Below are 12,553 nucleotides of genomic sequence, written 5' to 3'. Positions count from 1 at the left end.
TGTAACAGTAAAAATAAAGAGATCTAAAAACATTACACTGTACGTTCAATCTATAGAAAAAGTATGTATAGGCCTACTGTAATTGTTCATTATTTAAAAATTCAGAAACGCATCGTGGGCCACACCGAAACGTCCTCCGGGGCGCGTGTGTGAGGCCCTTGGTGCAATGTATTATAAAAACACGTTACATCACATATTCACCTTACTCCAGCAAATACCATGATAAACCTTATGCAATCACAGCCGAGTTAACACTAATTTTACTCAGTTTAATGTTTTTGACTGTTTAAAAAAGCTGCTACAGAATCTCGATAACCAACAGATTAAATCGTGCAAGGCCGTATTCGATGCTTCCCAAACCGCCGAATGGGGGCCCACCTCCGTCCAGGGGCCCACGCATATTTCGTTCGTGTTTTTTTTCATTTTTGTAAAAAAAATTTGCTTGCTTTCCCCACCCAACCGCACATTTTATTTATCTAACCAGATACCTTGGGTATGCGTTGTTTAGAAAGTGAATAAAGGGAGTAAGAATTGTTTTGTGTCTCACAAAAAACTAACAAAACAATGTAATATTCCAAAGCACGGTACACTACACTCTGCTCACGTAAATATAACTGTAAATATACGTAAAAATAATAACTGTAAATATACGTAAAAATAATACTGCTCACGTAAATGGCCTAGTTATTGATGAAAAATTAAATTGATAAATTTCAGTGTTAATGGAGAAAGGCTATGAAGTGAAATGTGGCGTCAAAATATTGTAGGTGAAGCTGTAGAGGTCCATGACGAAGATGAAGACATCTCATATAGATTTTCGAAGTTCTAACCTTCTGAAAGGCTACGCCACACTAGGGCTAGGCTATACAAATTTTCAAGAAATAAGTTTTTATTGAAATCCTTCTGTGGTCATAAATAAAAAAAAATTTGAAATAGTAGGCTAACCTAAATTTTAAACTAAACCTTGCACTAAATTCAATTTTAATTTGATGAATTTGTTTACATAGCCTACAAAGCAACCTATGACTACATACAAAGTGTGTCTTTTGATAAAAAAAAAAAAAAAAACATTAGTGCGTCAAAAGTGCCCAAAATGTAACCAAACTAAGATTATATTTATCAAAATTTTCTGAAGAGCAAGCTCTCCACACCCCCTGTCCAACTTTACTTTTTCGGACCGCTTTGCATTGTACGTTCATCTTATAAATGTCGCTTGTCATACTGTCATACTTGTTCATCGTGTCATATTGTTAACCAGCATTATAAAGTAATGTTTTCAACAATTACAAATTTAATGTCAGTAATTTGAACCAGCATCGTCATTGACTCGCAAACAAATCAACAAATAACCACGAACAAAGCTGATTTGGATCACACTGATCTACAATTTTACGATAAATAAGGTTTGTTGAAAACAAAATTTGATTGCTTTTGCTGAAGCATGATATAATCGCTATGAACTATGAAGAGGTGTATAAAAAAAATCGGCCAAAGAACTGTATTTCGTTTGAGAAGTTGAACTCGAAAAGAAAATCAATGCAAAGGAATTTTGTAACAAAAAGGAAGCAAAATTTTGAAATACACCTCATTTTGGTTGAAACACAACCACACGATACAATACTTCATATATCTTGACCAAGCACTGTATATGCAAGGTCGCTTAACTTTCACTTCATGACTCTTTCTGCGTTGTAACATTCTCCTGCATGTCATACTATTTCAAGCGCATAACAAAACCAACTTGTTAAGATTTCGAGATGGAGGACAAAGATTTTTCCGACTAAATAAAATGACCTTTTGTGTAAAAAACTTTTTAACATGAAAGCAATAGCTAACTCACCCAAACCAAATCTCATTGAAAAGTCAAGTTTGTCACTAAATTAAAGCGAGTTTACCCAACACAGGCTACGTGAAAACTGCAGTCTACTAACAATTAGATTAGCCACCAGTGAAAAATATACCAGTTATTCAAGCGGGTGAATTGCCTGGGTCGATGTTAGCCTAGTTTGATTCATGCAGTTCAGCTATGGTATTGGTTAATGTAGGCACAAAATTAAGAAATTTTGTTGCCAGCCAGACATTTTTTACTTAAATTCCGTCACAGAAAAGTTTTTGACTACGGGTTACTGTTATCTGCTATCATCAGAACAAAAATTTATCTATTTTTCAACCTCGATGTAGGCAAAGTAATTAAGTTTTAATTTGGACTCATGAGTGATAAAGCAAAATGTAAGAAAGTCATCATGGCAATAAAAGGATTAAAAAGTTCAGATATCCGCCTCAATAGATGCGGTTGACTCGTTACCGCCGAAGATAAAGATTTTAGAAAAAAAATTGTCCTTAAAATTAGTTTGCACATCGCAAAACAGCCAATCCTTACTTAGTTAACAATTAAAGAATGAAAACCAATCGAAACTGTGATGTGATCAAAAGTCGATAATGATGTCAACTTCATTCTCAAAAATGAGTGAACAGTGAGACATAACTTTAAGTCAAAAATGATGCACTTCAACGGTATTTTTTTTTAAACCAAAAGCATAAAACTAACTGCAAGTTTTGTGACTTTTTCAGTACTGCAGTTACCCTCGGTCTTGAGTGTGACGTTGTGTTTCCACGCAAACTATAACAACGATCGATAGACGTAATAGCAACAGTCACTCCCTAATTGCAATTCTTAAGCCAGCAATCTAGCAGTTAAAACCATCATTTAGTAATACTAACCAGGTTATATATACTCCTTATAGTAATTTTTTTTTTTGCACCAAGATTGATCAAAAACCTCATTTTTTGAAGTACAGAAAAAGTGATCTTGGTCTTCAAGATCACCTATTTTTGGTGAACTTGATTTTGATCTTCAAGATCACCTTACATGGTGATCTTACTCATCTCTCGTCACTTGACGATCATTGCCGTAGGCTTGCTTCAATCTTTGTGACTTGATGCAAAACATTGGCTTTGTGTTACAGTTGTACATTACTTTCAGCTTCCCTTTTGGCTTGTCATAACTTTTTTGTTAAAAATTCGACGTCAAAAACAAATTGGTATAAAACTTGCAATTGGTGGTTGCATTTTATTTGTATAATTTTAGTAGGTGGTGGGTGCATTTCAGCTATGCATCCCATGGCGCGGATTACTGAATATAGCACAATGTGCATTATAAACGCAACGTCTAATCTTCCACTTTTGGAAAAACTAACAATTTTTTTTATCGTGTCTCAAAAACCTGACATGGTAGAAATCTGGGCCCAGGTTTGAATTCAGCACCCCACAAATTCTCCCAATCAGTTTTCACACTTTATACCGCAAAATCGTATTGAGCAAAGACAGAGCAGCTAATGAATGATCGGCATCCTTAGACTAGGGAAATTTATTTCAGCTATGTTCTTTTTTGGTACTGCTATTTTGCATTCATCAAATGCTGGCATTTGCACAACAATCTAACCTCTTAGTGTTATTTATTAAATAAGAATCAATTTCGCTATAGTAATATCATCTTCAGCTAGCACATGTAAAAAAGAAATTTGAAAATACGTAAAACGAACAAATAAAGCAAACTCCGACATTATCAACACGCATAAAATTCTATTTTAAATAGATGGTTACATAAAATTAAAATCAAAACCTGCAAGCCTAAATCTTAAACTGGTGTTCTGCCACGATTTTCAACACTATAGGCCTACTGGTATAAAATTCAAAAACAGATGAACATTATCATCCGTCAAGTAAATTACAATCGTTGAACAAGACGAATACAAAGAATAACGCAATTTAGATTACAGTCCACTGCCATAAGTTTACACTGATATAACGCCAAAAAGAATAAAGTGGGAATGGGCATGGTTGAATAATCTACACTACAGGGGTCGGAGGTTGCTAATGACATGAGAGTAACAAAACAGACTTAAGTGGTTGGTCGAATCAATTTTTGTATGTTAATTTTTGTATGTATGTTTATGTTAATTGTTTTTATGTACGTGGCTTTAATTTGATTTTTAGAGTAGGAGTTAACTCTTGACTCTTCATTTCTGCTAGCTTTACACCTCAAATGTTTATTACAATATCAGTTTCAGAAAAATTTTAAATTGACATTGAGATTTTCAAGCTCACAATATTTTTAGAAACTTTGCGCATTTTGCATCTCCTGATGTGGACGCTATGCCAAAGCGCGTTATCTTTGTCTTAGACGTGTCTGGGTCAATGTTCGGCCACAAGTACAGGCAGCTTCAGCTGGCTATGTCCGACATCCTTGATAATTTACTTCCCTCGGTAAGTTTACGTTTCTATTGTTTGTGCTTTATGTGCAGTTGTTCGAGTAACGTCATCTATCATTGAACAGACGTCATGCTTTCAGACTCACAAGCCAGGGTATAGTGTGGGCTTATTCGTAATTTAGTGTTTTTGTTGTTAGAAGCATAAACTCACTTGGTTTTGAAAAAATATATGATAAGCTTTAAATAAAATTAGGTGGTATTTTATTAACATTTTCAAGTACAAAATCCAAGATGGCGTCCAAAAAGGGGGCTGGGGTGTTATAGGCGCTCCATGATATTTAAATTCTAATTTAAGTCAGTTTTACTTTTTGTTTTTGTGTTAATAACTACTGATCATAATTTCAATGTTTCAAAAACTTCCTCGACGTTTACCCACAGGGCCAGTTTTTGGGACCTATTTTATAAAAATTTCAAAATTTTTCCACGAGAAGAGGTTGTGTTAAACTTACATCATTAAACGTACCTTCGACATGCCCTTTAATGGAACTTTGGGTCTAAAGATATGGGCAAATTAGTTCACACTTTAACTTTTTACTGCCAGTAGTCGAGAAAATGTAATTTGAGTTTTCTTAACACATACTAAACTGATTCAAACAAAAGTAGGTATAGCCCCCTTTTATGGAGTGATGTTTTTTTCTGTCATTATTTATTTTATACTGCCACTAAAACAAGGCTATCCATAAAGCATCCTGGCGACACCCCAGATCGCAACGATGGCACCAGTTGGATCTAGTCATCACACGACGTACCTCTTTAAACAGTGTCTGCAGCACAAGCTCATACCACAGTGCAGACTGCGACACTGACCACTCTCTTGTTGCCTCAAGGATATCAGTAAGGCCCAAGAGGCTGCATCACATTAAGAAGAAAGGCCAGCCAAAATCGATGTCAGCAAAACCTCCCTTCCAAACAAAAACCAGAAGTTCTTTGAACGTCTTGAAGAAAGCCTGAACATTGCCCAGACTCAGGACGCAGAACACATGTGGGAGTCACTGAGTAAGACCATCCACCGTGCAGCCGTCCAGACCTATGGAGAGAAGGAGCGAAAGAACACAGACTGGTTTGAAGCACACATCTCTATGTTGGAACCTATTATCGACCTGAAACGTAAAGCACTGCTCAGCTACAAACAAAACCCGAGCGGTCAGAACCTACAAGCCCTAAAAGCCGCCCGACACAAAGCTCAGCAAACCTCACGCCGCTGTGCTAACAATCACTGGCTTCTGCTGTCAGAACGTATCCAGTTTGCATCAGACAGTGGCAACATAAGAAAAATGTATGAGGGCATCAAGCAAGCAACAGGAAAACCAATCAAAAAGTGTGCCCCCCTTAAAGCATCGACTGGCGAGATCCTTACAGACAAGAACAAGCAGATGGCACGCTGGGTGGAACATTACCTGGGACTGTATTCAACAGAAAACTCAGTCTCTCAAGAAGTGCTAGATAACATTGAAGATTTACCTATTATAACAAAGCTTGATGCAGAACCTACTTTAGAAGAACTGAGTAAAGCCATTGACTCTATGCAAAGTGGGAAAGCACCGGGAGAGGATAACATTCCAGCCGAGGTCATAAAGTGTGGGAAACCTGTCCTGCTAAAACCACTGCACGAGCTACTGCGTCTTTGTTGGAAAGAGGGCCAAGTACCGCAGTCCATGCGCAACTCCAAGATCATTACTCTGTACAAGAACAAGGGGGATCGCACTGATTGCAACAGCTACAGGGGCATCTCTCTGCTTAGCACCGTGGGAAAAGTCTTTGCCAAGGTGGTCCTTAGGCGCCTTCAGGTATTGGCCGACAGGGTCTACCCTGAATCTCAGTGCGGGTTCCGCGCCCAGAGGTCCACAACAGACATGATTTTCTCCGTACGACAGCTTCAAGAGAAGTGCCGTGAGCAGCAGAGGCCGTTATACATCGCCTTTATTGACCTGACGAAGGTTTTTGACCTTGTCAGCAGGAGAGGCCTGTTTCAGCTACTGCAGAAGATTGGCTGTCCCCCACAGCTGCTTAGCATCATCATCTCCTTCCACAAGGACATGCAGGGTGTGGTCAGTTACAACGGGGAGACCTCTGAACCCTTCGCAATTCGGCCTGGTGTGAAACAAGGATGTGTCCTTGCGCCGACTTTGTTTGGGATTTTCTTCTCTCTGTTACTGAAGTTTGCATTCGGTCACTCCACACAAGGTGTCCACCTACACACCCGCAGTGATGGGAAACTGTTCAACCTGGCCCGACTGAGAGCCAAGACGAAGGTTCGCACAGTGCCGATCAGAGAACTGCTGTTTGCCGACGACGCAGCACTGTCAGCACACGCCGAGCACGAGCTGCAGCAGTTGCTCAACCAGTTTGCACACGCCTGTAGGGAATTTGCACTGACCATCAGCATCAAGAAAACAGTAGTCATGGGCCAAGATGTCCCCAAACATTCGAAATTTGTTTTACTACAGTTTTTGTTCTCTGTAAATGTTACTACAATAAACGGAAATATGTTCAAGAAAATGAAGTATCTTCTGACAGGTGTCAAACCCACAACAATGCTTGATATGAACGACTCGGTTACATGTCTTGTAATGCAAAGAAATTTATTCTCACACGAGTCAGTTCAATCAAATATTGCTAAAAATTCATTTCGATCAGCTGGAAGCTAGATCATCTTCAGTTAAGCTAAGCTTATTCAAATAGATTCTATTTGATTAGAATAGAATCTAATCTATTTGATTCTATTTGAATAAGCTTAGCTTAACTGAAGATGATCTAGCTTCCAGCTGATCGAAATCGATTTTTAGCAATATATGATTGAACTGACTCGTGTGAGAATAAATTTTTTTGCACTGAAATATGTTAAATCTAATTACGTTACTCGACTTCGTATGCTTACAAGAACGGCCTCTTTAAAGCGCAACTGCACCGCGTCGTACTCTTTGGCAACAATCGTGAAGTCCAGGTCGGCACGGCACTGTTGTTGATGATTAAAGACGGAACTTTTATTAGAGCTACATTCATGATATTTTCTGTTGCATACTTTCAAACACATGTTTTTCAGGATGAATTTTCCATCATCGTGTTTAACAGTTCAGTTACTCGATGGAATCCGGCCGGCTCTTCAGAAGTACTTGCCCCTGCCAGGGCGCCTTACATAGAAATGGCCAAGTTATTCTTAGGCAGTGTGTCTACTCAAGGAAGTACGGATATTTTGCAGGCCATACAAGCTGCTCTAGAGCTCTTATCAGAAGCAGTAGCAGATGGAGTGGGATCTTCTGGTAAGAATGTGTAAATATTTTACAACCGAAAAGTAGACGTACGCAAAGAAGAACGATCAAGAGGTGTTTGTCGGTTACTAAAAATGAAACGACTTTCAATATAACAGTTCATTTCTTTGCCATGAGTGGATTTACCTGCAACATCACTTGATGTTGAAAACGCTGAAGTGTTTCTCTGACACTGATTGCAATTCAGAGTTTTTTTGTTGCCAAGCAGAAGTTCAGGGAAGGCCGCCAACGATGCCAGTTTGAGCGTTCCACATCTAATTAAACAGGATAATAACTTCCAGCCCAAACAGTCACTTTATCTGGTCCAGATCTGGTAAAGATCCGGCCAGGTTCCTACCCTATCTGATAAATATCTGAACCAGATAGAGTGGCTGTCGCAGAGGTTTGTTTTTGTCGTATTCAACCTTACCCCAAGTGGTTGAACATTTAGATTCAGTGAACGGGAAAGCAAGGAAGCCAATCTTCGTGTCCACCTTCAGGCATGCCTTTAAGTGTCTTGCCACAGACACATCCGCATGCTCTTGGGCGGTGTCGAACCGGCGACCGTTTGAGTCTTGACTAGGCTATACAACCGAGAGCTTCCGGTGTTAGTATTATTTTGCAATTATAAACTTAGTTTTAATGTAATATCTGGCATTGCTCTTAAAAATTCAGGGGTATGACTGGAATGTCTAAATGTGGCAAGCTTGTGTTGTAGATGTACTGAGGTGAGTAAAGAGCTGACAATAAGAAAGGTAGATGTTTGCTGTTTACAGGAAGTTCGATGGAGGAACAAAGGAGCCAGGTTTTTGTGTGTCAAGGAAGTAGATACAAGTTGTGGTGGACATTGGGACCGGAGGAGTTGGGAATTTGGTGAAGGAAGGGCTATATGAAAATGTTGTTGAGGTTCTTAAAAGAGTGACAGAATGGCGATAGTGATGGTGGTCAAGCACGTAGTGATAAGAGTAATCTGTGCTTATGCATCACAAAGTGGAATATCCGATGCAGAAAAAGAAAGATTTTATGACGAAATAGCCCATGAATGGAGCACAAGAAGTGATCAGGAAATTGTATCAGATCTTGGGTATTTTAATGGGCACGTTGGTAAAAAAATGGGTTTGAAGGTATTCATGGAGGGTTTGGCGCAGGAGAAAGAAATCGCGATGGAAGGCGACAACTTGAGTTCTGTGACGAAAAGGACCTGTGTGTTGCAAATAATTGGTTTAAGAAAGAGGAAGAAAGAACAGTGACATTAGTGTACGTGGAAATGAAACTGAAATTGACTTTGGGTTGGTATGCAGGAAAAACAGAAAACTGATCAAAGATGTGAAAGCGATACCATGCGAACTTCAGCATAGATTGGTGGTTATCGACTTGGACAAGAAAGGTCTGAAGAAAACTGTAAATAAAAAAGGGTGATCAAAAGAAAGATTTGGAAGTTAAAAGATGTTAACACAAGAGAAAGGTTTAAAAAGATAGTTGAAAGTCTTGTTCGCAACGATGTGAATGATCTATGGAAATCCTTCAAGAATAGAGTTCTGCAATTTGTGATGAAGTTTATGGGAAAAGAAAATGCAGGATGGATCGAGGAGATACGTGGTGATGGAATGGGAGTAACTGAGGTAATTGGAGAGAAAACAATCGTATGCAAGGATTGGTGCAGAAATAGGTCAGAAGAAACTAAGCTCAAGTACAAGCAATTAAAAATCGGGCAAAGAGATTAGTTACAAAAGTTATGAGGAAAAAAGTTGAGCAGGAATTGACCTAATTAAAAAAAAGTCCCAACAAAGTATATAAGCTGATGAAGGTTCTGAAACGGATGGGAATAACGCGGATGGTGGACGATGTATTAAAGGAATGAATGGAAAACTTGGTTTCAGTGAGAAAGATCGTGGAAAAATTTGGAAAGATCATATGGAGGTGATAATGAACGAGGGAAACAATTGAGATCAAAATGTGGAAGCCGACGTGGTAGCAGGTCCATTAATGTGCCTCTGACAGGAAAATAAATTCGCTAAATTTACCTCAGATACCAAAGAGATGACACTAACAAACTTCCCTGACCAGCAAATCGTAAAAAATATCAACAGACTACTAAGTTACACGCTTGCAAACTTTCGTTCACTTTCGGCGAATCTGGCAATCAGTCAATTACGAAAATAAAAACGGCAACACCGTTATGACGTCACCATGGGTGGGAAGGATACATTCTTTCTCTGTAGTGACTTGGTAATGTATTGTACAACCACTGCAAAACGTGAATGTGTGGGGCTCTGTTGGTCTAAAGCATGTGCAAAATGAGAATTACCGAAATGAAAAAGTCAACTTATTATTACTATCAGGTTTAGATCAAATAGGTTGAGTTTATTTTTATCAAACAGCATCTCAATTAAATTGAAATTGCAGTTTTTCTAAACTCCTGGAGGGCTACAATTTTGATAATTTTTTATTTGTCCCAATCTGGCTACAGCCATTTGCAGTGTAACAACAGGCCTATCTCACAAACAGTACCCTTAATTTATGGTTGAGGTAATGCCTGCAAATTGCTGTTCATGTGTCAGTGACAAAGACCGTGTGCTATCTTTTCACGCTTTCCCACAAAACAAGGTGCTGAAAAGAAAATGGTCAAAGTTTTCTTCAAGTGTTCGAAAGTGGGATGGGCCATACAAAACTAGTCGTATATGTTCACTTCACTGGAGATGATGTTAACACCACCAACCCGATTTGGATCTTTCCAGCAATGAGTGGCGTGCTGAGAACTCTAGGTGGTGCGTTTGCCACAAGTGCGAGTCTATAACCCAGCCCAATGAATGTGTATGTTGCCATGAAGTGCCACAGACGAAAGAACTTTTGAAGAAATACGCATATGGTTGTGTTACAAATTTGTCTGACTTTGAGGCACACTTACATCCTGCAATTCTGAGGACTTTTTTATGAGGAGCAGGAAGAACTGGAGAAAAAGCAATAAACCGAAAGGAGAAAACGGAGACCTTTCAAAAGAGTAAGGAATAAGGATGCTACATTAGGCTAAAAATACCCTAAACGCTAAAGAATGCACACTAGAAGAAGTGATTTTATTTCCTTGCAGGCAGTATCGGTAATTAGTCCCTTACACTACAGGCATGTATTGGAGTGGATACTACAAGGTAATGCTCTTGGAGGAACAATCGGATTGTGCTGCCGTCATGCATTGTTTGGCAAATCCGAAACAATTTACCATATGGCCGTTACACCGGATTTCAATGGCCAACTGAAGGCACATTATGAGAGAGAAAGAGAACTTTTATTTATTTATGAATAGTGAATATGAATGATGATTCGTACGATTTCTTCATTTTTCACTTCAAGTACATTTTAGGTTTTGTAGGAACGTATCCAGTACAGTTTTCTTAAACTGCAAAAAACAATAAATCTTTGAAAAAAGCAACCGCTTGTACCAACTCCGACCAAACTGTGATCCACCAATTACATCTAGGAAGCATTTGTTTCATCCGTCGCTAACGACGCCCACCAATGATGACGTAACACCACCAAAGTCGTCCCAGAGCAGTGAAATATGGAGTTTCGCCTGTGGTGGCGCTGCGGAGCAGTCGTTTTGTATAAATTTTGCCCTAACCAGTCGAGCTTCGAGGTTAAGATTAAAAAGTTCGCTAAGCATAATTCTGCGCTAGGAAATGCTTAGAAAAGTTACTATACTTGGATCCAACCTGTCAGAGGCACTTTAAAGAGAATAACTTGAGTGGAGGTGACACAGGTGGGCTAATGAAGAAAATGAAATCCGGGAAGGCTCCTGGACTATCTGAAATTGCTGTGGAAATGATACGCGCAAGTGGAAAGACAGGAATGAAAGCAATGCAGGAAATCAGTCAACGTGTGTTAGATGGAAAAGGAATGCCAAAGGAATGGAAGACGAGCGTGGTGATACCCATCTTCAAGGGAAAGGGTGATGTAATCGATTGTGGGTCATATAGGGGAATAAAACTGTTGGAGCATGCAATGAAGGTAGTGGAAAGGGTGTTAGAGAATGGAATAAGATCTGTGGTGAAGCTGGACGAGATGCAGTGTGGATTTATGCCTGAGAAGGAAACCATAGAAGGTTGCAAGAGGTATATTGGGACAAACGAAAGAACTTGTACATTCATGTGTTTCGTGGACATGAAAACGGCGTTTGATAGAGTTCCAAGAAGAGTGATGGGATGGGCAATGAGAAAAAAAGAAATACCAGAGGCACTCGTGCAAGCATTAATGAGTCTTTATGACGGTGCAAGGACAAGAGTTCGAGTTGGATCTGTTCTCAGACTAGTTTTCAGTGAAGATGTACACCTGGGTTCTGTCTTCTCTCCTCTAATCTTTGCCATTGCGATTGATTTGATTACCGAATGTGTAAGAGAAGATTCAATGATATAGATACTGTACGCCGATGATTTGGTTTTGTTGAGTGACGCAATGGAAGATCTGAGAGAGAAATTTGAGAAATGGAAGGAGTCTGCGTGTCAACATTACAAAGACAAAGATTGTAACAAGTGAAACGGAAAGGGGAAACCACAATGAGTGAAATCGACCCTTGTAGCGTATGTGGAAAAGGAGTAAATGAAAATTCTGTTATGTCTACGAAATGCAGGAAGTGGGTGCATGGAAGATGTGCAAAAATGAAGAGAGTGACATGCAAATCAGGAGATGGTTTTGAATGTGAAAGATGCAAGAAGATTGAAGAAGGAATGGTTGGTCCTATTGAAAAGCTGAGTGACGAAGTTGAATCAGTGGATGCCCTTTGCTATCTAAAAAATATATTGAATGCCAGTGGTGGTTGTAAAACGGGCAGTGACTGCAAGAGTAAGGTTTGGTTGGGTGAAATTTAGAGAGTGTCGAGAGTTGTTTTCGTTGAAAATGAGAGGAAGAATTTATAATAGTTGCGTGAGATCTGCAATGCTGTACAGAAATGAGACATGGTGCTTAAGAAGAACTGAGAAAGTGATGGTGAGATCAATGTGTGGTGTGAAGGTGATAGACAAAAAGAATACCGAAGAACTTATG

At 39.1% G+C, this 12,553-nt stretch overlaps 1 protein-coding gene across 1 annotated transcript in view; it reads left to right on the top strand.

Moving 5' to 3' along the window:
* The window catches only part of LOC145769236 (inter-alpha-trypsin inhibitor heavy chain H3-like), a 115,038-nt gene that overhangs the window by 75,784 nt on the left and 26,701 nt on the right, over positions 1-12,553 (top strand). Inside the window, exons 18-19 of the mRNA XM_082580818.1 lie at positions 4,119-4,266; positions 7,315-7,531. Of these exons, the coding sequence (XP_082436944.1) occupies positions 4,119-4,266; positions 7,315-7,531 (365 nt within the window). The remainder of the gene's footprint in view (positions 1-4,118; positions 4,267-7,314; positions 7,532-12,553) is intronic.

This window comes from Aplidium turbinatum, chromosome 4 (assembly GCF_918807975.1).
Source record: "Aplidium turbinatum chromosome 4, kaAplTurb1.1, whole genome shotgun sequence".
In the NCBI taxonomy this organism is placed as follows: domain Eukaryota; kingdom Metazoa; phylum Chordata; class Ascidiacea; order Aplousobranchia; family Polyclinidae; genus Aplidium; species Aplidium turbinatum.
This window is presented reverse-complemented; position numbering and strand designations above follow the sequence as displayed.